Consider the following 25,046-nt stretch of genomic DNA (forward strand, 5'->3'; position numbering starts at 1 on the left):
TTCACCGAATATTATTCTGAAAAATAACATCGTATTTGGTCAGCCCAATTTCATACCTCCTATCTTTGTCCATACCCCAAAGAAGAAGGTTAGAAGAGAAGGGCAAAGTCATCTGCCATTTTTCAAATCTTTGCCCAACCCCCCTGCCTGCCATAAAACTCAATATTTATTCAAAAACGCATTCAAAATGCTTCTGAAATTGGACTAGAGCAATCAAGTATAATTCTTCCTACAAGGAAGGCTCAAATTTAAATGGAATCAAGAAACAAAAGTCTAGTTGTCCCAAGGCTTTTTAGCTCCCTTCACATCAGTAATGCCAGTAGCACAAATCTTAATAGTCTAAATTAGAATTATGTAGTGCTTAGACAATACTGGCTATCACATCAATGTCAAAGTTAAGTCTCTTCAAATTTAGATATGGGTAAATATAAAATATCCATGTAATTTGATGCATCTTCATTTGTGGGTTTCATACTCAATATTCCTTATCTTTATATTCTATTTTTAAAAATTTATAAAGATATAGAAAGTTATAAGAGCCCCCAAGTGCACTGATGGGATATGTACATCTACATTGAAAAATAGCATGAACAATGAGAAGGGTGTGACAGAAAGGGAGAGATTTCAGGACCATCAATTGACAACAGCAAGCTGTAGTGATTCCAAGGAGTGCAGATATCAAGACAAAGTCCCTCAAAAAGACATCCCGAAAGGGGAAATTCTGCTGGTGTTGCCTAAGAAACTCAAGCAGAGGCATATATTACCCTGTGAACATCAATACGTTAAGACCATCGGACTTTAAATGGGGATAGAAATTCCGAAGCTGAATTCTTTCCCTTGAGAATACAAACCTACTCCAATTAGCAAAAAATATAAGCTAAAATCTACTAATCCTTAGTTTAACTCACTCTTCTGTTGTGGGACAGGAGATCAGCACTGTTCTGAGTAGGACTCAAATTACATAAGGTGTAGTATAGCTTCAAACATTGTGATCTCCTCACCCTCCCTAGAGCTAATGACATCTCTACAACTTTTCAAGGAACTGTGACCCCAACTACTATAGGTTGAGCATCCCCGATCCAAAAATCTCTACTCCAAAATATTCCGGTGAGCATTTCTTTTGACTATCATGTTGGTACTAAAAAGTTTCAGATTTGGAAGCTTTCCAGAGTTCAGATGTTCAGATTTGGGATGCTGAACTAGTGAATATATGAATATATTGCAAAGATTCCAAACTCTGAAAAAAAAACATTCAAAATCCAAAACACTTCTGGCCCCAAGCATTCCAAATAAGGGATACTCAACCTATATGGTTCTTTAACTAACTTGAAAGTGAATGGAATTAAAAGCAACATGGCCCAGGGTGGTGGCTCACACCTATAATCCCAGCACTTTGGGAGGCTGAGGCAGGCATATATCTTGAGGTCAGGAGTTTGAGACCAGCCTGGGCAACACGGCAAAATCCCGTCTCTACACAAAAATAAAAAGAATTAGCCATGCATAGTGGCACGCACCTATAGTCCCAGCTACTCAGGAGACTGATGTGTGAGGATGGCTTCAGCCCAACAGGCGGAGGCTGCAGTGAGCCAAGATCCCTTCACTGCACACCAGTCTGAGTGATAGAGTAAGACCCTATTTCAAAAAAAATAAATAAAAATAAAAGCAATATGGACAGTAACAAAAGTGACACTATTGTTAAAATAGTTAAAATTCATCAGTTTCCTTCATAATGGTACCTCACTTTCCAACTCCCTTTTTTTCCTATTAAGTGTATACCATGATTATTCCAATAATTTCATTCCAATAATATTCCATTTCTCAAGTTTCATTTCTCAGCATTCTTTTGGCTTTTTCTGAACACTCCTCAAGCCGAATCCATTTATCCTCAATGGCATCTCTCACACCCTCTTCTTTTGCTACCCACATCTTTTTTTTCCTATTCGCCTTCCACCACCCTAGTCCACTCGCTGAAATCATCTACCTGCTTAAAAGTGCTAGTAGTTCTCGGTTGCCTCATGAAGGTAGCATCTCATTCTCAGGAAGGAGTTAGGCCCTCCTCAACTTGACTCCAGAACCCTCTGGGATTACCTCTAGTGCCCCTTCCCACACAGCGTGAGAAGCCCAGCATTTCTGCCCTGCCTCATGCTACTTTCCCATCCTGAAATGGACTCCCCAGAATTGTTTACCCAGTGAACTTCTACTCAGTCATCAAAGCCCTCTAGTGCCCTTTCCCACACACCATGCGGAGCCCAGCATTTTTGCCCTGCCTCATGATGCTTTTCCATTCTGAAATGGGACTCCCCAGCCTTGTTTACCCAGCGAACTCCTACTCAGTCACCAAGGCCCAGCTCCAACATCCATTCCTTTCTAGAGTATTCTCTGAGCCCAGTAAAAATCAGTTGTTCTCTGATCTGTGTTCTTTATATCCCATTCCCTAGGGCTTTTTTCATACATAGTAGCCACAGTAGCTTTTGAATAGGCCTGCCACACCATGGGAATGTGAACTGCTGGCCCAGATTATCTCTCACGCTCATACCCTCAGCACCAGTCACAGTGGCAAACACACAGCAGTGGCTTCCTGAGTGTGTTTTGAACTGACTTACGTTGTCATTTAACCCTTTAATCATTATCTTTTCACATGTTTCTGTCTTACTTCTACCTCTCTAAACCAGACTGTAGAATCATTAAACACAAATACTGGTTTTTTTTACCTTGTATATTTCTCACAGGGTTTGGCTTTAAACACAGGCACTTAAACACTTGTTTGCTGAATGGTATATGCCACTCTACCATCTCCCTCCCTAACAGGCTCAAAACTCAGTAAACAGCCCGTGGAAGAGAAAGAGTTACCACAGAACATCCCATCGCAGCTCAGCTGAGAAGAGGGTGACAGACCATGGCCAACGGTACAGCCTTGATTCCGCTATGACCCATGCCACTACCTGTAGGTAGACCCCTTTAATACAGTCAGGCTCTAGATCAGCTAGAACAGAAAACAGCAAGATTGGGAACACAGTTAAACAAACCACGTCAGGGCTGGTAAGCTGATTAGGAACAATGCCCACTGATAAAAATCTGTAATATTTGTTCTCCATAACAAGTTGGATAAGTGATACTTGTTTTTAAAAATCACTGCAAAATATTTCCAGTGCTGTACAACCCAAATTTGAAAGAGGATTAGTGAGTTAAGCCCTGGACCAGGGTCACAGTCTTTGAAAAGTGAATCATCCATAAACCACCCTTAGTTATATCCATGGTTCAAACCGTGATCAGCTCAGGCCAAGATGGTAAACTGCACAAAAACCCACCCAAGTAAATTAGAAAAGAAAAAACGAATAAGCCCTGGATGATTCAAAATCCCTCTTTACCAAACCCTACTCCTAAATCCTTTTAGAAAGTAGAAAACTGTGTTACTCTTAGATACAATGTAGCAAGCAAAAAGGGATGTACATAATCCCAGATGGCTAAAATGAACAAACCTGCAGTGAAAGGAAACAACGTTTCCTTTACTGATTCCCAGCGCTTTGTCCAAGATTCTTGCTACTGTCCAGTGCCAATGAGCTTTAAAGGGTAAGTGGGAGAATTTGAGAGAGTCGTCAGTCTTACTAACAGGAATGCTGCTTCCCTATTCCTGGTTTCTATAACGAGGGGTTTTCCCTGAACAAAGTTGACTTTCCTCTCTGCTCCTTCAACCAACTCCTCCTCCTTTTTTCTGTTTTAACTGTTGTGAAATCTGAGCTACTGTTAGGGAGCAGACTCATAAATCCTACCTGGAACACTCCCTGCCCCCCACCGCCCTACCTTCCCCGCCCCTGCCTAATTCTGGGCAGACATTTCTCTGGAATTAAGCTATGTCTCCAGTATCGTTCTGGCCACAATAGAGGTGACGTTTTGTTCTTCATCTGATGACTCTAAGAATACCTTCTTTCCCAATTTGTTCAGAACTCAGGCTAGGGAGAAGGGATCGCTCTATTGGATCTCCTCTGAGAACTCACCAATTTATAGTTCCCAAGGAATATTCCTGGAAAATGCATTAACTCTGGAGCCAAATAAATTGGTTTCACTGAATAAACTCTCATCCAGAGGTTTAAGTGATTCATTAAGCTGAGTTTAGAGAATTTACTTGCCTTTGGGTTCCCAAGTGAAGACATTAATTGATGAAAAAGAGTCTACCTTTCATTTGTCAGGCCTTAGAATAAATGTCTTCCTTCTGTACTTAATGTTTATATTTCAATACCTTAAACTCAAGTTCTTCTATTCATTTCAGTTTCTTAAAGAACAAAACTATATTCCCCTATGGTACAACATTACATCCAATATACCTAATACTGCTCTTAAAATGTTTTTAGAAAGCACTTCAAGTGAATATTGGCTTTTATTTAACATTTTCCACCACTACATGAGAAATTCAGTCCAAGGTGCTTCCAACATTACACTATTAATTTTTTGTTTTGTTTTGTTTTTTTGAGACAGAGTTTCGTTCTTGTTGTCCAGGCTGGAGTACAATGGCGCAATCTCGGGTGACTGCAACCTCTGCTTCCCAGGTTCAAGCAAATCTCCTGCCTTGGCTTTCCTAGTAGCTGGGATTATAGGCACGTGCCTATACACCTGGCTAATTTTTTGCATCTTTTAGTAGAGACAGGGTTTCACCATGTTGGTCAGGCTGGTTTTGAACTCCTGACCTCAGGTAATCCGCCCACCTCAGCCTCCCAAAGTGCTTGGATTACAGGCATGAGCCACCACACTAGGCCTAAACTATTAATTTTTACAGTCTCTTCCTGAGTTGTATAAGGGTAGGTAGAATTTTATTATCCTTATGTACTAATGAAGGAATTGAGGTTAAACAGTCAGAAAACAAATGTCATGATGAACTGCAAGCAAAATGCCACTCTCCCTGACTAAAAATTTACATTGCCAGAGTAGGCTGCTGCCTAGGGAACCATGTCACAAAAAGGTCCATGTCTCAGAGGACTCACGGTATGTTGTTCTAGGCTTCCGTAATGAATTTTTGTTGTGTGGAGCCCTACAAAGCTAAAAGAGAAAATGTATTCAAGTACAGCAAAGCAGTAGCAATGGCGCAATTATCTTACTAACATCCCTGCGCCATTTTAAGCTGTCAATCTTAAATACCAGAGAAAACAACAAAAGCAAAACATATGGTTTCTATACAGGTTAAAAACTTACAGAGTTAAAATCTCCTATAATTTGACTCAACTAGAAGTTTTATCATCCTGTTGCCCAATTATCCTTCTCAAGGCAATATTTATTTTCCTTGCAAAATACAGTGATAATATAAATTTTACTGGATATGCATGCATAATCATCATAATAAAAAGATGCGTCAGGAAAAATGATCTGGAAATGTCCTTTGGTTAGACTTATAAAAAAATACAATATATTCAACTAAACAGGGAAGAAGTTTTAAAGAAAAAAGAAGACTTTACATTATTTTCTCCATTCATACTCTGCTTTTTTTTTTTTTTTTTTTTTGACATAGAGTCTTGCTCTGTCACCCAGCCTGGAGTGCAGTGGTGCAATCTCGGTTCACTGCAACCTCTGCTTCCTAGTTCAAGCGATTCTTGTGCCTTAGTCTCCAGTAGCTGGGACTACAGGCTCCTGCCACCACACCCAGCTAATTTTTGTATTTTCAGCAGAGACAGGATTTTGCCATTTTGGCCAGGCTGGTCTCGAACTCCTGACCTCAGGTAATCTGCCTGCTTCAGCCTCCCAAAGTGCTGGGATTAAAGGCATGAGCCACTGCGTCCAGCACAAAAAGGTTTTTGCATCTCCCTCAAGATGTTTTGAGAAGATTTTATCATCACAATCACAGTCCCACCTTTGATGTTCCCCATCTCTTCCTAAAAATAGGAAACAAAGCAGGGTTTACTCTTCGCTGACCTCTGAACTAATGCCTAGCCCTTTTTCATAGATGAGTTTTACAGACAGATTGGAAGAGGTTTACTAGCTGGCCTGAGATTGCAGAGGTTAGATGTAAATCTAGGTTTTTTTCAACTTTGGAGCCTGAATTCGCCAACTACATCATTCAGACTTCCTCCCACACTGCCACAGAGTCAGGGAGGAAGCCGCAGGGGTCCCAGGTTCTCCAGTGACTTTTCAGAACCTACACCTTTCTTAACTCTTCCCCATCAAGAACATTTTCCTACCCTGTGTCTCGCTGATTCTTATTTTGATGGGTTACAGAAGTTAGCCTAGCCTATAATGACCCATGACTGGTAATATCTAGCACAATGCCTTTCACATAGTAGTTGGTAAATATTTTGTGTACCAGGTAACAGGCCAGGTACCAGTCCATGGCCCAGGACTTGAGGACCCCTGTTCTAAAGACTCGCCCATTTAGAAAAAAAGCAAGTAGGAGAAAAATCACAAACTGCATTCAAACTCCCCCACTGTATGAAAAACTCCCTGGGTTGTCTATTGTACTCATAGCTTGTCTCCTTAGCACGTAGTCCAGGGCCTGAACATGACATACTTTGGATGGATGGATGGATGGATGGATGGATGGATGGATGGATGGACAAATAAAAAGAATAAATGGACGGATATGAGTTATTCAGATGGCCACCCAATTATGGACTATATATTCAAATCAGATGCTACTTATTATCTGAAAACATATTGACAGGAAATGTATTTTACTGCAGATGTATTCACATCTCAAACAACATATTTATATTTGAAGAAATGTCTTCAAAATCTTCCTCTAATGAGCTTCTGATGACCTAAATTTGCATACTGCAGAGGCAGGTTAGGGGAGTGAGGTCTTTTTAATGTTACAAAAACACAGTTTTGCTTTCTGTGGTTTCAGTTAACTGTGGTCCAAAAATATTAAACGGAAAATTGCAGAAATAAACAGTTCATATGTTTTAAATTCTGAGTAGTGTGATGAAATCGCACACCATGCTGCTACATCTCATCCAAGGTGTGAATCCTTCCTCTGTCCAGCGTCTCCACACTGTGCACGCTCCCTGCCCATCAGCCAGTTGAGAGTCTTCTCAGAGATCAGATTCACTGTCATGGTACTGCAGTGCTCATGTTCAAGTAATCCTTATTTTACTTAATAATGGTCCTAAAGTGTAAAAGTAGTGAAGTTGGCATATTGTTATAATTGTTCTATTTTATTATTGGTTCTTGTTAATCTCCTACTGTGCCTAATATATAAATTAAACTTTATCACAGATATGTATGTATAAGAAAAAACGAAGTATTAATATACATAGCTTTGGTACTAGCTACAGTTTCAAGCACCTACTGGGGGTCTTGAAATGTACTCTCCACAGTTAAGCGGGGACTACTACATCTTCTGAAGCAGCAGTGCCCAACCTTTTTGGCACCAGGGACTAGTTTCATGGAAGACAGTTTTTCCACAGACTGGGAGCAGGGGATGGTTTTGGGAAGATTCAAGCACATTACATTTATTGTGCACTTTATTTCTATTATTATTACATTGTAATATATAAATAAATAATTATACAACTCACCATAATGTAGAATCAGTGGGAGCCTGAGCTTGTTTTCCTGCAACTAGATGGTCCCATCTGGGAGTGATGGGAGACAGTAACAGATTATCAGACATTAGATTCTCATCAGGAGTGTGCAATGTAGATCCCTCGCATGCACAGTTTACATTAGGGTTCATGCTTCTATGAAAATTTAATGCCACCGCTGATCCAACAGGAGGTGGACTCAGGAGGTAAGGCTCACTGGCCCAATACTCACCTCCTGCTGTGCAGTCAGGTTCCTAACAGGCCAGGTACCAGTCTATGGCCCAGGACTTGAGGACCCCTGTTCTAAAGACTCACCCATTTAGAAAAAAAGTGAGTAGGAGAAAAAAGTGAGTAGAACTCCCCCACTGTATGAAAAACTCCCTGAGTTGTCTATTGTACTCATAGCTGTCTCCTTAGCACTTAGTCCAGGGCCTGAACATGACATACTTTGGATGGATGGATGGATGGATGGATGGATGGATGGATGGATGGATGGACAAATAAAAGAATGAATGGATGGATATGAGTTATTTAGATGGCCACCTGGTTATGGACTATATATTCAAATCAGACGCTACTTATTATCTGAAAACATATTGACAGGAAATGTATTTTACTGCAGAATTTAGATCTGTCAGAACCCAGTTGAAAATATTTTCTACCTGCAGTATCTATAACCTTACCCATACATTAATTACATATTATACTCATTTATAGGAACCAATTTTTAGTTTTTCTACAAAGTTGCCTTCTATCATAAAATCAGCTATAATATAAATGCTTTTTAGCAAATTTAGTTTGCCAAAACAACCTTTTGTACATCCTCAAACAATGGCAAAGAATGAACTACTAAAAGAAATACTAACAAGTATAAAATCAAAGGTAGCTTCAAACTAGCTTCTCAAAGGTCAAGTTGGCCTTATTCACTTCTGAGTGGGAATACAGCTAAAAGAACATTTCTGTTTGTTCAACATTGTAATTTATTTTCTACTCAGTAAACTGTGAGGTTTCTCCATGAAATGTAAAAACAAATATGCTGAATCAAAGCAGAAACCATGATTTTTATGAAGTAAAAATGCAAGTGCTCATTAGAATTCAGGAAACATAAAATTTGTTTGCTTTTTTTTTTTTTTTTGCCAAGATGTGAGAGGGAGATTCTGCAATCATGACTTCTGGAGAGGCCACTGCACAAGGCTCTCCTGCCTTCATCTGTTTATATACAGGCTCAATCTGCTAGCTCTATGGGAGATTCCAGGATACCAAATAACCATCATCGTAATAATTATTACATTTAGAGACAAGTTGTTCCTTTTTTCTGGTCGACCAAAATAATAAGACTTGCCAGAAAAGCTGAACATTCAAATTTCACATTATTTCCTTTAGTGTCAGTCCTAACTCCTCTTAATACAAACCTTTCTTTTTACCCCCAAAGCAACCTCAATCCAAAGTATTAACTACAGCTGCAAAATAAAATCTCAAACTAGAGTTGATTTTCCTGGTAATAACTGGCTGTGGAAGGTGAAAAAAAGCACTGCCTAGAGCAGAAGTCAGTTCATGGGCCATTTCTGAGGTTGTGGCCCTGAGCTAACCTCCCTCCTCCACAGACCTCAGTGAGCAGCTCTGTAAAGTGGGCAGGAGTAGGCTATCTACTAAATCCATCACCCCCTCAACCCCATTCTTGGAGGTAGCAGGGATTCGACCTTTGCAACACACACCCCTCCTCTGCTGTCACAAAGCCACTCTAACTTCACAGCCTGTAAGACAGGGGCAGGGTGCCACAGCCTCACTACCACCCTCCTGTAGAAGGTGAAAGCAGTCCCCCTCTGAATGTGCGGTGCTTACAGACATCAAAGCTCCTTATATTGGTAGGGGGTGGAAGGACAAAGCCCATTGTGTTGTCTCTCTGCAACTAAACCATAAGCAAAAAGAGCACCAGTAGAGGATAATCCTTACATGGAATATTTCATTAACCAAATGATACTCTTCTTCATCCAGGCCATACATATGGTTTCCTACAAATGATCCTGTGCAATTTAACCTTTTGAATTCTTAGATTTCTTCTATGCTAGATAGGAGTTTGGACTAGATGACCGTGAAAGTTCCTTTTAAATCTGTATTTCTTTAGTGATATATCTTGTATCTAATCTTCAGAATGTTCACTCTCAAACTAAAGTCATCCCATTACATTTCCTTGGAAAATCAATGGAAATCCCTATTTTAGAAAAGGTTCAACAAACATGAAGCTCTATTTGAGATGTTCCTGAGAGTAAAATAACTTGAAAGGTCAAATTTCACTATTAACCAGGCAAACTCTTCCTGGGATCTCCTTAGAATACCAAAATACATGAATAAAAATAAATCCTTCTGTGAGGTGAGCATACAAATGAGTTGGGGAGCAGCAATCTTAAAGACCATTCACTTTTACTAAGAGAACACTAAATACTAGACACTACCATGTGCCGCCTGGAAAGAGAAGAAGAGATGTAGGATATCTGGTGACCTGGTACAGGGGCCAAATGTAGTTTACGGATTAGCGCTATATTATGAGATAAAGTCTTCAGAATATTTCTGTTGGCCTATTTTGCAACCAAGGCCTGGACTCTTCACAATTAAAGTATCCTGCTCTGCACAATGAATTATTTTTCTATTTACCTAATGCACCCAACTTTCCATCAATAGCTGGTATGTGGCACAATCGTCACTAAGTCCTTTCAGAGTACACAGAGCAGCAGCTGCTCTTTAAATACAATATAAAGAAAGATAAGGGTCCAGCATACAATATGGTTAGACCTCCTTCTTAGCAATTCACTCTTCAATCATAGGCTTTTAGGCCTGAAAGGCAAGAAAGTCAGGCTCACCATACATGATCTCTTGCTAGTCTGTGGGCAGGATCAGTGCCTATCCCTGACAAAATTACCATTCATCTGTAGTGATGCAAGAAAAATTGAAATAATGTACATTTTTAAAAACCTAAATCTATTCAATGTATGGGTCCATGACTTATTTTGAGATCACATCCTTCCTACATTTGGCTATTAAAGATCCTCTCTTTATAAAATGATGAGGACAGCAGACAGCAATGTTCTTAATTGGAAAAATTAAAACTTGACACACTGTGGGTCTCCCCATCACTTTCACCCAGGCTGGAGTGCAGTGGTGCGATCTCAGCTCACTGCAAGCTCCGCCTCCCGGGTTCATGCCATTCTCCTGCCTCAGCCTCCCAAGTAGCTGGGACTACAGGGCGCCCACCACCACGCCTGGCTAATTTTTTGCATTTTTAGTAGAGACAGGGTTCCACTATGTTAATGGTCTCGATCTCCCGATCTCGTGATCTGCCCGCCTCAGACTCCCAAAGTGCTGGGATTACAGGTGTGAACCACCACACCCAGCCCCACTTTTTTGTAAATTGTATTGATCCAGAAAAATCTAAATGCCTGAGAAGCTCTCTTCCCTGGAATTATGAGAGTAGCTATTCATGTATAAAAATTCACTATAATTTACCAAAAATTACACAGACCACAGAGTTAGGCTACTTTGAAGCAGCAAAGATGGCAGTGTCCACAGATAAATGACACACATAGAATATACAGCCTGAACATAGAACGTGAACCTGTGAGCCTAAATACCCAGGAGCCTTAAATCTGTAACAGAAGTTAATGTAAAGGGAATAAACAGTTCCAGTGGAATGGTGAATGCACGGAGTGAATGCATTTTGCTAACTAGTGTGTTAGCAAAATGGCAAAAAAAAAATCATATAGCATTAAAGTTGGACTTCACAAGCTAAGACATCCAACAAAGTTCAAAGAAAATAAGGAGCTTCCACAGCCACCAGAACAAACACACAAGAATTAATTTTAGTTGAACTCAAACTTGTCTTAAATCAATAATCTTCTACTCACATTAATGTCTTGACTGAATATCACAATGCAAAACACCCACACATTACGGAAAAGGATTCCAGCTGGTGCTGGGTGCAGTGGCACACACCGATAGTCCCAGCTACTCAGGAAGCTAAAGCAGGAGGGTCCCTTGAGATCAGCTCAAATGTACCCTGGGCAACATAGTGAGACCCTTTCAGGTAACAGGAGGAAAAATGCAGCATGATTATATCGTTCTCTTGTTATAAGGCACTGTCATTTAAGTATAACCTGGAGTATTCACAATAGAATTCAGATTTACCAGATGAGAGCATGATAAGCAGTGTCAGATGGCTATGGAAAGAGATGTTTCTGAAACCTACAGGTATCAAGAAGGAAAAACACAAATACATCTTGTTTAGTGTAGAGCTGCAGTTTAAACCGTTTAAAGTCCCAAACTCTGTTAATTTTTGAAACCGTGTCAGTGCTGACTACTGGGAGTATCAAAAATCTCTTTAGGGCTGTTGTTATATTTATAATTTCTAAAAGGTGAGGGAAGATAGCTCGATGGATTTCTATTAAAAGCTGTTCCTGGCCAGGCGAGGTGGCTCACGCCAGTAATCCCAGCACTTTGGGAGGCTAAGACGGGCGGATCACCTGAGGTCAGGAGTTCGAGACCAGCCTGGTCAATATGGTGAAACCCCGTCTCTACTAAAAATACAAACATTTTTGTATTTTTAGTAGATAATGCGTGGTGGCATGCACCTCTTATCCCAGCTACCATGGAGGCCTGAAACTGGGAGGCGGAGGTTGCAGTGAGCCGAGACTGTGCCATTGCACTCTAGCCTGGGTGACAGGGCAAGACTCCCTCTCAAAAAAAAAAAAAAAAAAGGTCATTCCTGTGTGTTCCATGTAACAGAGAGAGTATTTGCTTACAGTGTCTGTCTAATAAGCCAGCCATTTAATTTTCAATGAAATCAACAAAAAAGAAAAAGGTGCGTGGATATGTGATTTTGAGGGGAAAAAAAAGTCAGTCTTAAAATGTAAGTAAAATATGGAAAGTGACCTTTAAAAAACACACACACACACACACACACACACACACAGGGAAAAAAAACCACGTTCCCAAAAGCGTACCTGGTCTTACTCTACACTGTGCGGTTGGCCACGTCCCTGTGCTTGAGGTGGCCCTTGGTGGCAGTTCTGAACCAGGGGACCTGTAGTCCCCTGTATAAGCCAACTCATACCTAACTCTGTATGAGCCAACTCATCCCCACTCCCAGGACATTCTTCCACATGGAAACCCTCTCTCCTCTCTTTTACCATAACATAAGAGCACTCTCCTCCTCAGAATCCACCTCAGTTTTCACAGTCTCCACAAAAAGAAATCAATAAACAATCCTGGCTTGCAGAGATCTTCTCCTAGTTCTGCATAACCATAGCATTTACACACTCAACAGGATAGAGCACTAAGTGAACACCAGATGACTGATACAAGTATTTTCTCTGGAATTGGATCAGGGATAATCTGGGATTAAAAGAGAACATAAATATTATTCGCCACGTATTTTGGAAAAATCATAGTCAGCAATTCCATTATCCTAAATACACATACAAAAGTATTTAGGATATTAAATACAGAAATACAAATATTTCTGCAGAAACAAAGCCTCACTACCAGGATTTAATCTTCATTCAAAACAAACCATTACCTGTGCTTAATGGACCGGAGCTGTTGAAACGCCACCAAGTAACCGAACCAGTCTGGATATTCGGTCCAGAAATGCTATCTGAGTACAGAGCAAAGAGCACAGCTTGCTAATTATGCTTCCCACAGCTTTTAAGTTCTTCATGTCACGAGCAGAGCTATGGAATTCTCAACCAGAAGTTCTTGCCTCTCCTTTTACAGCTACCTCTCTCCAGAACTTTTGTTACTAGAGTCTGTCTTTGAGGGCTGAGATGAAATGAAGAAATGGCCTTTGAAACCCAAAGGAGGCAGGGCAAAGACCTTGACAGTCCAGGGTGGTCTTGCCCCTCACTTTGTGACACACGACCCAGTGGGGTTAACTGTCTTGGATTGTTTTGTGTCTTGTTTCCTTTTTGATGCATTCTGGTGTGAATTTTTCCTTGTCAGGTTGGTTGAGGATGGGACAGGAGCCAGAGGTGACACAGAAGTGTCGCAGGCAGTAGAAAGGAGAGGATATCTATAGGTACTGAGCAAACAACTCCTAGACAGGTAAGCTCTGAGGGCCTTCCCCATCAAGGCCTTTGAGAAAGTGCTTCTCCTTACTGTCCGCACCACTGCACACCTCCTCCACACTTCAATATGCTGGTTTGGGTTTTCTCTCTCCAGTCTTAAAACATGGAACGTTTCACATCTAAAGTTCACATCTTTTATTAATAATGAAAGACATATCCTGAGCTTCCAGAGATTTTTTTTTATTATAATTAAAGTAATGCTGCGAAACACTTCAACAGCATCTTCTAACACACATGTATCACTGACGTAAAATTATACAGCCATGATTTCCAGCCTCTGAAGTGGTACTGGATATCGTATCCGGTCATGAGCAATTTTATATTTAATATTAAGCACATACACAGTTGGGAATGTCAGAGAAAAGACTGGAAGACCAGCGGCCCCCAAAACATACTCTTACATGACACTAAAGGGCTATTTTCTGGGGTAAACTGAGGTTCCTTCTAGAAATATCATCAAGACCTGGACTGAATCCAACATCCCCTCACTTTCACCAGTGTGGACTGTCTGTCTCCACTGTGCCTGGCACTGGGCAAATGATGGGAGTAAAAGGGGGGCGAGAGGGAGCTCCGTTCCTCAGGAGCTCACAGGCAGCAAGAAAGACGCTATGAAGACTAAATGGTACAACCCATGGGGCCAGCACCGTGGCAGTGCCCTATCAAGCATACAGGGAGCACAGAGACAGAGGAATTCTGCCTAGAGAAGAAACTAGAGAAAAGTCCCACAGAAGACATAAGATTTCAACTGGCTATCAAAGAAAGAGCAGGAGTTAACTAAGAATGTAAGTCGGGGAAGAATTTTTTGGACAAAAGAATCACTCTCGAAAAATCTTTCTCCCTCCCTCCCCTAGTGGCTTGGGGTGAATAAAAGCAACCCACCAATTTTAAACTAGCTAACCTAGACTTTTCATTACTGTTGCAGTTTCTCCAATGGTTGTTTGTCTTCAGCTCGTCACCCATTCATAGCATCCACAAAAGTGACCTACTGAATTTGCAGAGGCAGAATTTTTACAAGAATAGTAACACTAGGGTCAAATTTAATACTGTAGATTGCCTTTCTGGCCACATGCTCATGGCACATGCCAAGCCACAAGAGTAGATGGGAAGGAAGCTTCATGTGCTGCCCTAGGCTTCTGTTGCATTAAGCATTTTTAAAATTTTAGTATAAACTGATAAAATGCAAGAGCTATGCATCTACTTTTAAACCAAATCATTTTCAGTAAATCGCTGGATACTGTACTCAGAAAACAAGATTTTTACAAGATGATTTGTTACTCTTACCTCCATGGGAAAAGCTTTGAAATTAACCGTGTGCTCAGAACCACGCTGGTTTTCTCTTCCCCAGTGAAATCTCACTTCATACAGTTCAAATTCATGCCCTTGAGGCAATGGTCCTCCCGAAAGAACTGAAAAAGAAAATATATGTTACTGAATTACATCACACATTTACCTCAGCATTATAAACATTAGAGACTTCTTTTTTTCACCAAAATGCTCTCATGGGTTCTACAGATTCACAAAGTCAAAATGAGAAATTTACCACAACTGTGAGGTGAATTTAAACTATCTAGGCTTGGCTGAAATTCTTGTCCTGGCCATTCAGACATAGTAGAAGTTCAAAACCTCTGAAAAACTCATAATGATATGTATATTTTAATTTCCTATGTGTTTTCAGTCTAGAAGTAGACAAGGAAAACAAATTCCTCTCTTAGAGATTTAAGCTTAGCACTGATCAAGAGACAAAAAATATGGTTTAACTCTCAGACTGACCAATAATAATCTGTAGATGTCTAAATAAATTAAACTACATTTGCAGATCATCCACTTGTACTAGGAGGCTTCCAATTTAGAGAATTGTGGTGTGGACTAACAAAACTATCCATGAAGAGGATTGATTAGCATTAAGTCAATCAATAATGAAATTGCACTTCAATAGCTGATGGACATTCATTACCATAAATGACACAAAAAAAACTGCAATAAAATATTAACAATACTCAAAATATTAACATCAGTCCCACAAGATCATGTCTCTTTTTCTCATTGTTGGATATGATCAAGACCTTTGTCCTCAACAAGGGCACACTAAAGGATAATGAAAAATACATTTGCATGAGAACCTGTCTCAAAACAATAAAATTCTTTAGTTAAAAATTCCCTGACAGCATACATACAAACTTGAAATAAAGTTTCCTACAAACAAATGGTCAATTTCAATACAAATAAAAGTTGTTTAACTCAGGGCATTTTTCCTCTAGCAACTCCCAATTCTGAATAGTATCAGCTAAGAATTTTAGGTTATTTAGCTAACAAAATTCAACACCTTCCCTTTCCTAGAAGTAGACTTTTTGAAACAGATCATCCTTCACACTTGGGTTGCCTCTGAGGAGGACATAGCAGATTCCACACCTCTTTTGAGGAAGAGTTCTGTCATTCATCCTTATCCTAAAACTCAAAGAAGAAAGCAAATTGGTGCAACAATATTTACTTGTTTGGTTGGTTCTTCATCTAAAGACTTGTTCCAAAAAGGATTTAAGGCTGCTTATGTCAAGGTACATACAATACAGTCAGACAGCATAAATCAGGAAAAAGAACAAGGGGAAGCAAAGAAAGAGGCTGAAAATAGATGGAGAAATGAGGCTATCAGACACAATGGAGGTCATGGAGTCCTTGATAAAGGTGCCCCACAAATCTGCTCCCAAGCTTTCTAACAGCTCAAACAACAAAGACAAGCAACATCCAGAGCAAGAACTAACTTTAATTTTTTGAGTGGATACACTTCACATCAAGGGGAAGGGAAGTGAGATTCATGGCCTTTAGGATCACACTGTCATGCATGATTTTAGATTTTAGTGTTTGTCCTCATGCTTGGTCTGACTTACGTCACACAACAAATCCAAGGGGATAGTGTTATAATCAACCTCACAGACAGGGCAGAAAAGTGGGATGAGAGGGGCTAAGTGTGACCTGCCACAGCCAGCCTCCTAGCAGGCCCCAGGACAGGACCTGGAACTCGAATCTTCTGACCTACATTCCAGGGGTGAGGCAGGGATAGGGAAACCCAAATGTCAGTATCTGTGAGCATGAACTAAAAAACAATGACTTATCTAAGCCTAGATTTATAAACTGAAGTTGCTCCTTGGAGAACTGCACTTCATCCTATTTCCCAGAATAATCTAAAAACTTGTAATACATGGATCAGAAAGGTTTGTAGATACTCAGAACCACAGTGCAAGCTCACTTCACCTTCCTCTCCAATAAACATCCATTCTGTGGATTTAAGAATGTATGAAATGTTTTCTAAATAACCTCACAACTCATTCCTTTCTCTTGGCTGTCCAAATTTGGTCTTAAGAAAAACCAGGACTGAGACTAGGAGTCTACCCACTGTGTACCCCACCTCCCACACCAAAAAGGAAAAAGAGAACGAGAAAATACACCCCTCGCCACCCTCAGCAACAGTGGGGCCCAAGGCCTCAGCGGGTGAGCTCTATAACACCACTTCTAAAACCAAGCGATAAAACTGTCCTAGAAAAGGCTCAGCTCCACATGGCTAAGGAAGAAGAAAGAGGAGCGTCATGAAATGAAGCACATGTGAAATGGGAAAGAGGATTTTTAAAACTCCTTCCCCAAAACCCCTTTATCACATACACTCAGAACACACACACACACACACACACACACACAAAGGCACATGGTATTTCTAAAACTGTTCTGTTACAGAGCAGTTTACTAGCTCTACTAGTAAACAGCAGTCTACTAGTATATGGAAATGAATGATACAGCTTGTAGCTAGTCTTGACAGTGATTTCAGGGGACCATAAAGAGATCCATGCTGCAAAAATACACTCCCTGCATGACCAATGCTCAAAACTTCCTTAACAGCAATGAAGCCTTTCACTTAAACTTGGAGACAGTTTAAGTGAAACACTGTGGAAATTCAAACTGCATAGACCCATGTTTTGATAGGGAGAACTTCAAAATCCAGAGAAGTTTACTCATCCTTCCAACAGGTATTTTTTTGATCATCTACTACATTGTACCAGGTACTGTATTAAGTATTTACAATACATTGATTTTGACAAAACAGACAAACTTCCCTGGCCTTGTAGATCTTACATTCTATCATGCTGAAGTGTAAATTCATATATTTTTCAAGATCGTATTTTTTCTGAGTCCTATCTGGTTATTACATCGCAGGTTTATTAACTGTCATGTCATGATACTCAATACAATGGCAATCAAGTAGTTATATTCTATGGTATGAAAGGGAATATACTGAGAAGGGAAGTGTTTTGCCCCAGTCTGGTTCTCCAGGGAGAGGTGACAAAGAGGTGGCTGTCAGCCAGGAACCAGGCTCTGGGCACTTTTCACTGTTGCTGCAGATGAATAATCCAAAGTTAAACCACATTAAAGTCACATAGCCACACAATGCCATAAAAAATGACAAAACTCTGAATTCAGGGTATTATGAGGTGCCAGGTAAGAGCATTACCTGTTCATCCCCCAAGAATGATTGTGTTTACGGACTAAAAATAAACAGCAGCTCTGTTTTATCCATCTGGTTCTTCATCTAAAGACTTGTCTGGTAACATCCTCTTTCAGCATTATTCTTCCTTTTTACTGCTTACATTTTTTTAAATAAAGAAAAAAATGATCTCAGAAGGGGTAGCCTTTTCCTACATTTATCCAAATCAAATTTTGATCAAATTTAATAATTTTGCTGAGTGATATTGGGTCACTACATGGCAGGTTTATTAGTTATGATGTCAGCTGGTTCAATAAAGTTACAATGAAAAAACATGAAACTCCTACTGATGACATGCTGAATTTTTTTAGAAAAGGAACTTGTGAAAAGAATATAAAATAAACCGATGCCATTGCCACAGCCTCCATTTTCTTTAACGCTCTTTAATATGCTTGGCAATTCCATTTATAAGACATAAACAAGAGCTCCCTGAGAAAGTTTCTGTAAGATTTGAAAACCCTATAAAGATGTGATGTATATACATTTATCTAAATCTATCTAAGCTTCTACAATCCTTTGCTGAAAACCAATTTACCAGATAATTCAGAGGCTAGTGCTCAAGCCTTATTCCTTCTCTTTTCATTCGACTTCAACGCTAAGTTTTGAGATCAACTCGACTCCTGGCCCTGTGCTGACCACTGAGTGTACAAAGCGAGGAAGATCCAGCCTTGGTGTTGACTGGGCAGTCTCAGTGGTTAAAAGAGTAAACTGAATAGTCTAAATAGAACATATTAAGAGCAGGAAAGAGTAGCAGGAGAGTATCCAGCAAGGGACAAGCCAGTAACAAGCATGAATCATAAAGTCAGGGAAGATGTTCCCAAGAAGATACCAGTTCAGCTGAGTCTTGAATAAGCTAACAGGTGAAAAGTGCATGCAGAGTAGAGCAAAGAGCCTAAGAAATATTCTGAGACATGAAGCAGTTTAAGTGTGTTCTAGGAGAATAAAATCAAAAGTTAGCAACAGTCAAGGCGGGCATGAGGAGGAGACGTACAGCCTATGCTTAGGAGCGGGGGTTTCTCCTGTCCGGAACCATAGAGGGCTTTTAATCAGGGGACTAACATGGTCATATTTGCAATTTGAAGTATTATTCCTGCAGTATCTGCAGATGACAGAATAACAAACGGTAAGCCTAACCAGTTAGAAAGCTGCTATCATGTCCAGTCACAGATGGTGAGGCCGGGAGATGGAGCCTGTAGAGCCACACCTCCAGCACAGAGGAAGCCCCACACCAGTGGGTCCCTGGTACACCACCCGAAGGATCTAAAGGATTCATTCTTATTTATTTATTTATTTATTTATTTGTTTGTTTGTTTATTTATTTATGTTTGAGATGGAGTCTTGCTCTGTCATCCAGGCTAGAGTGCAATGATGTGATCTCGGCTCACTGCAACTTCCGCCTCCCAGGTTCAAGTGATTCTCCTGCTTCAGTCTCCCTAGTAGTGGAGATTATAAGTTTGTACCACCATGCCTGGCTAATTTTTGTATTTTTAGTAGAGACAGGGTTTCACTATGTTGGCCAGACTGGTCTTGAACTCCTGACCTCAAATGAGCCACCAGCCTTGGCATCCCAAAGTGCTGGGATTACAGGCATGAGTCACCATGCCCAGCCCCAAAGGGTTCATTCATAATGGGTTTAAAGACTTTATAACCTCAGAGTAACTTTTAAGAAATTCCAATTTTATCTCTAAAACTTCCCCAAAATAGTATTATTTAGCTCTTTTTTAACATTTGAGGCCTTAAAAGCAAAAATTTTTCAATATTTTTAAACTGTCCTTGGCTGTTAACCTATAGCTCTATTAAATATCTTCAGCTCTTAAGGGTAAAGATCATAACAATAGCACAGAGAGCAGGCCGGGCAAAGTGAAGCAAATGCAAAGTGATGCAGATGACACCAACTAACCAGGTAATTCAAATGCACCGAAGTTATCCAATAATAAATACAGTAATTAATCCAGCCAGGTACAGTAGCTCACACCTGTAATCCCAGTTCTAAGGGAAACCAACGCGAGAGGATCGCTTGAATCCAGGAGTTCATGACCAACCTGGGTAACATAGCAAGACCCCTGCCTCCACCAAAAATTTAAAAATTATCTGGGCATGGTGTCAGGCCTGTAGTCCCAGCTACCAGAAAGGCTGAGATGGGCAGATTGCTTGAGCCGGGGACTTGGAGGCTGCAGTGAGCTATGATTGTACTCCAGCCTGGGCAACAGAATGAGACCCTGTCAAAAGAAAAAGAAAAAAAAAGAAAAGAGGAAAGAAAAGAAAGAAGGAAAAAGAAAGTCAGCCCTGACATTTCATATAAACAAAAAATACGGAGCCTCTTCTTCAGTGAAAATAATTTTTAAGATATTTTTGACAATTTCATCTTTAAATCAGCAAGGTTGCTAAGAAACACTGTAAAAAGTTGTCATGTTTGGGGGGGAAAGTAGGATTAATAATCATCACCATCTATCTTAAAATTAGTATTGAGAATTATAAGAGACCCAAAAGTAAAATATTCTAATTAAAATTTCTATAATAAGTAACAGTGAAGGGCACAAATGACCTATCTTGATTAGCAATTTCTCCCATAATGATGGTCCATTAAAAATGTCATTACCCTTAAGACATCGCTTGTAGTCAGCTGGAGTGACACTACTGCACAAGTGGTGTGGGCAGTCTCACACATTTTCTCACTACTTAAGTATCAAACCACTCAGGCTAGAAATCTGTAATTATTATTATTATTATTTTAGTTTTTATTTATTTATGTGTTTTTATTTTTATTTTTTTTTATTTATTTATTTATTTTTTGAGACAGAGTCTCACTCTGTCGCCCAGGCTGGAGTGCAGTGGCGCGATCTCGGCTCACTCCAGGCTCCGCCTCCCAGGTTCACGCCATTCTTCTGCCTCAGCCTCCCCAGTAGCTGGGACTATAGGCGCCTGACACCACACTCGGCTAATTTTTTGTATTTTTATAGAGACTGGGTTTCACCATGTTAGCCAGGATAGTCTCTATCTTCTGACCTCGTGATCTGCCCGCCTCAGCCTCCCAAAGTGCTGGGATTACAGGTGTGAGCCACCGTGCCGGGCTGAAATCTGTAATTAATTTTTATGCTTACAATCCTCTTTATACCACTGCAAAGATGTTTAATTTTAATTTGGCGTGTACCTTAAATGTTAAGATTCCTGCCAGTGACCCATTTGTCCTGCTGAGAAGCTAAATGATACATGTGGCAGCCTTAATAAAATTCGCCGTACTCCAGGAGATATCAGAACCAATAGTCCGGTCAGATCACCCTGGAATGTGATGCTTGCTTCGACTCCGTGTTAGGAGGGAGGGACTCTGCTACCTTGAAACTTGCCCAGAGTAGAGGTAGAAGAATAGTGACAGGATCTGAAACTGGGGGCTCCATCCCAGGCATCTCTCTCCACTGATCTCCTCCACTCCCCTGCTCCACATCACTAACCCATGACATTCTGTAGACTGCATTGCAGAGATCACTCCTGTGTCTTCCCCTCCTTTTCCACTGACACTGCAATGCCTGTGGTTTTGGTTGAGTCTTTTGTACTAACCTTCAAACTGGCTCACACTCTCTCCTAGATTCCATCTCATTAAGTGCTGCCAGCTTGATTTTCTTAAAGCAATGTTCTAATTATGACTTTATCCTACAAAAAAAAAAAAAGAAAGGTTCTACCCTTCTCTGTGCAGGGTCCCTCATGAATTTGCTCCAAAATACCCTCTCTATTCTACTTCCTGTTAACCCCTTTTGTCACGAACAAAATCTTCTCTTCCAGACATACTGAAGGATTAGCCTTTCCTCGTACAACCTCTAGAACTTCCTGTATCTGTGTCCTTTTTGCAAGTTGTCCCTTCTTCCCACACACCCCAGGCTCCCCATATACAAATGCTATTCATACTTCAAGGATTATTTCAAATGCTCTTTCCTCCACAAATCCTTCCCTAAAAATTTCCACCAAAAATAATCTCTCCCTGTATAGCTATAATATATTCTACGACCTACCATTGTATCCTCCTTGAGGGCAGGCTTTGGATCTGATTTATACGTACCTTATCCAAACCATGTAACTGTTTGCAAAAGATGAAACAAAGATTACCAACCGCACTCTGCAGGCCAGATGAAACCAGTGAACATGTACGTTGAGTTCACAGGTGCACATCTCCAGCTTCTCCTGACACATTAAACATCTGGCAAACTAGGCCTGCTTTCTGCAGCTTGCCAGTTCCTGCAGTCCCCACCAGCCCCTACTGTCTTGTCTGCTGACACTGCAGACGAAGCAGAGGGTCAGTAGCTATTTACAATCTCTTGCTCTCCTGGTTGCTCTCATGTATAGTATTATATATGCCTGGATCTAAAAGACAACTGAGTCTATAACTCCCGTAGTAAAGTATCAATAAAATAAGTATTGAGGAATGAAAGACTGTCATGTGAGCAACAGCTGAAAGAACTAAGAATGTCTGAAAAGCAAAACGGCAACTGCGTGTTATCCCTGCAGTATTTGAAAGGACGTCAATGTGGAAGTATAATTACATTTGTTCTAAATAGGTCCAGAGACCTAAAAGACAAACAATGGCGGAGATAATAGAACTTTCTGAATTTTGGAATTGCTCAAAAGCAAAATGGGTTTTCTTGTGAGAAACGGATTTCCTTCCCTGAGCTATTCAAGCTGCCCACCCACTTGCCAGGAGGTCTGAGATGGGAGGCTGCACTGGCCCATGCCACTCCGAGAGCCTGTCACTGCAGCCCCTTTTCTAAGCTCCTTTGCTGTCTTATGCGGAAACAGAAGACGAACAAAGCAGCACACAGTCTATGCAGATGCACTGCTCATGGGATACATGCAAGAGAAGACGGTTCAGGAGAAAGCCTTAAGAAACCCTGTTACTGAAGCACAGCAGAACATGAAACACCAGCAGAAAAAAGGCAGTCAAAATTAGGAAGAAGTGTCAGGCAATTGTGTGGCCCAGAGACTAACAGGAGAGAGAACTTCCAAAATTTCCATTTCCAATGCAGCAAAGTTAAAGTCCTGTAAGAATAAAAAATGCCCATTGGATTTAGGGGATGATGAGTTCATCAGTGACCTTGGCTTGAGAAGTTCCAGCAGAGAGGGGTGGGGGCAGGGGTTCATGCCCCTGAAAAGCCTTAAATTTATATTAAGGCAGTAACTCCAGATGGGATTACATATACAGGAACAATATCATGACGATTATGTTAAACGTTTTAGTTTAATAAGTCTAAGCATTTAAATTATACAACTGTTTTAAACCGTTTTGGCAATTCTTTATGATTTGTTAATATAAACAGAGCAAAAAAAAAAAATAACCCACGTCAAAGACAGCCTCAGGGAGGGCTGAGGTTTTAGCACAGTGGTGGTGTGAAGTCAGCTTTAATTTCTAAAAAGAACTGTGCTTCTTGTGTGGATTTTTTTTTTTTTTTTAATTTAAGAAGACAGCATGCTGTATTTGCAGGGGGTACCTCCAGTTAGACAAGGAAGATTGCACTCAAACATTGATCCGCCCTCCCTCCTTAATTCTCACTAAATGGAAAGGGCACAACTTGCCAGAGCAACATCAACAAGACTGGAGAACAACAGCAAAAGAGGAACGCCCAAAAAATTGGGTGGCGGTGGGGGGTGGTGCTGGAAAGCAGACTGAAAGGTAGTGAGTGATTCAGCAAAACAGAGAAAGCTAAAAGCTAAGTAACTACAGGAAGAAGGCCACAAGAGGCATGCAATTCCTACTACAGAACCCAGAAGCTATGGTTTGAATGCCTGCATCCCCCTCCAAAATCCATGTTGAAATTGAATCCCCAATGCAACAATATAAGATGTCCAGGAGGTGATCGGGTAAATGGGATGAGGGCTCTGCTCTAAGAATGGGATGAGGCTCTTATAAAAGGGCTCCAGGGAGCCTGTTTGACCCTTCTGCCTCACACCATGTGAGGACATAGCACCGAAGCACCATGTACAGAGCAGAGGAAGAGCCCTCACCAGACACCAAATCTGTCAGCACCTTGATCTTGGACTTCTCAGTCTCCAGAACCAGGAGAAACAAATTTCTATTATTTATAGATTACCCGTAACTCCACAGTATTTTAGTATAGTAGCCAAACAGACTAAGACATCAGAAAGGACTCAGGAGGTGGGAGCAGTAGAGATACTTCTGAATGTGGCAGTGCAGAGTAGGAAACTGAAAACAGAAAACCCGATTTAAAGTTTTTAAAAGGAGCAGTTAAACCTCATCATGCATGGTCAGGCATGATGATGAGATCCCTGGCAGAAGATGAAGGAAATGTGGACTTGCTAAATGGTGATAGTCTCCTGTCTGTGCCAACAACCAGAAAGCTGGTGGCCAACTTAAGCCATTCCTAACTCCAAAACAAAAACACAAACAGGAAACAAGCATATTCCAGTTAAACTGATATAAGCTACAAAGACTCCTCCAACAACATGGCCAGGTCCTTTCTTGATCATGGTACCGTGAAGCCCAACAGCCCTCAACCCCTGCCCAGGTGCACAGAGCTTCTGATGTGCTTCCTAGACTCATTCTTAAATATGAACAAAGAGCCAAAGATCACTGGCATTTGAGGAGAGCCTCCGAAATAAAAGAGGGATACCAATATAAATAGAAAAAGAAACCCAGAGTAAACAGAGACAGGCAGGGATAGAAAAGAAGCAATATAGCAAAGAATGAAGAAAGATCATAAATTCATGAAATAAATACTGGATGTTGTATTTTTTTTATAAAAAAAGGTTTTTAATTGCAGCATAAGTTCAATGTTCTGAAATTAAAAACAAGAAAGCAGAAAGTAAGAGTTCAATCAAAAGACTAAACGATTAAAAATTTTGGAAATCTACTACAAAGTAGAAGAGAACGGAGTTACCGAAAGAAGGGGAAAA

The 25,046-nt window shown here is 40.5% G+C and overlaps 1 protein-coding gene across 4 annotated transcripts in view; it reads right to left on the reverse strand.

Annotated features, from left to right (window-relative positions):
* Positions 1-25,046, reverse strand: part of CA8 (carbonic anhydrase 8) — a 92,673-nt gene that overhangs the window by 61,883 nt on the left and 5,744 nt on the right. For all 4 annotated transcript variants that reach the window (XR_650654.3, XM_003902795.4, XM_009213086.4 and 1 more), the window contains exon 3: positions 14,903-15,027. Coding sequence is in view for 3 of the 4 variants with exons in the window: in XM_003902795.4 (XP_003902844.1) it covers positions 14,903-15,027 (125 nt within the window). In the remaining variant the exon portion in view is untranslated. The remainder of the gene's footprint in view (positions 1-14,902; positions 15,028-25,046) is intronic.

This window comes from Papio anubis, chromosome 8 (genome assembly GCF_008728515.1).
Source record: "Papio anubis isolate 15944 chromosome 8, Panubis1.0, whole genome shotgun sequence".
In the NCBI taxonomy this organism is placed as follows: domain Eukaryota; kingdom Metazoa; phylum Chordata; class Mammalia; order Primates; family Cercopithecidae; genus Papio; species Papio anubis.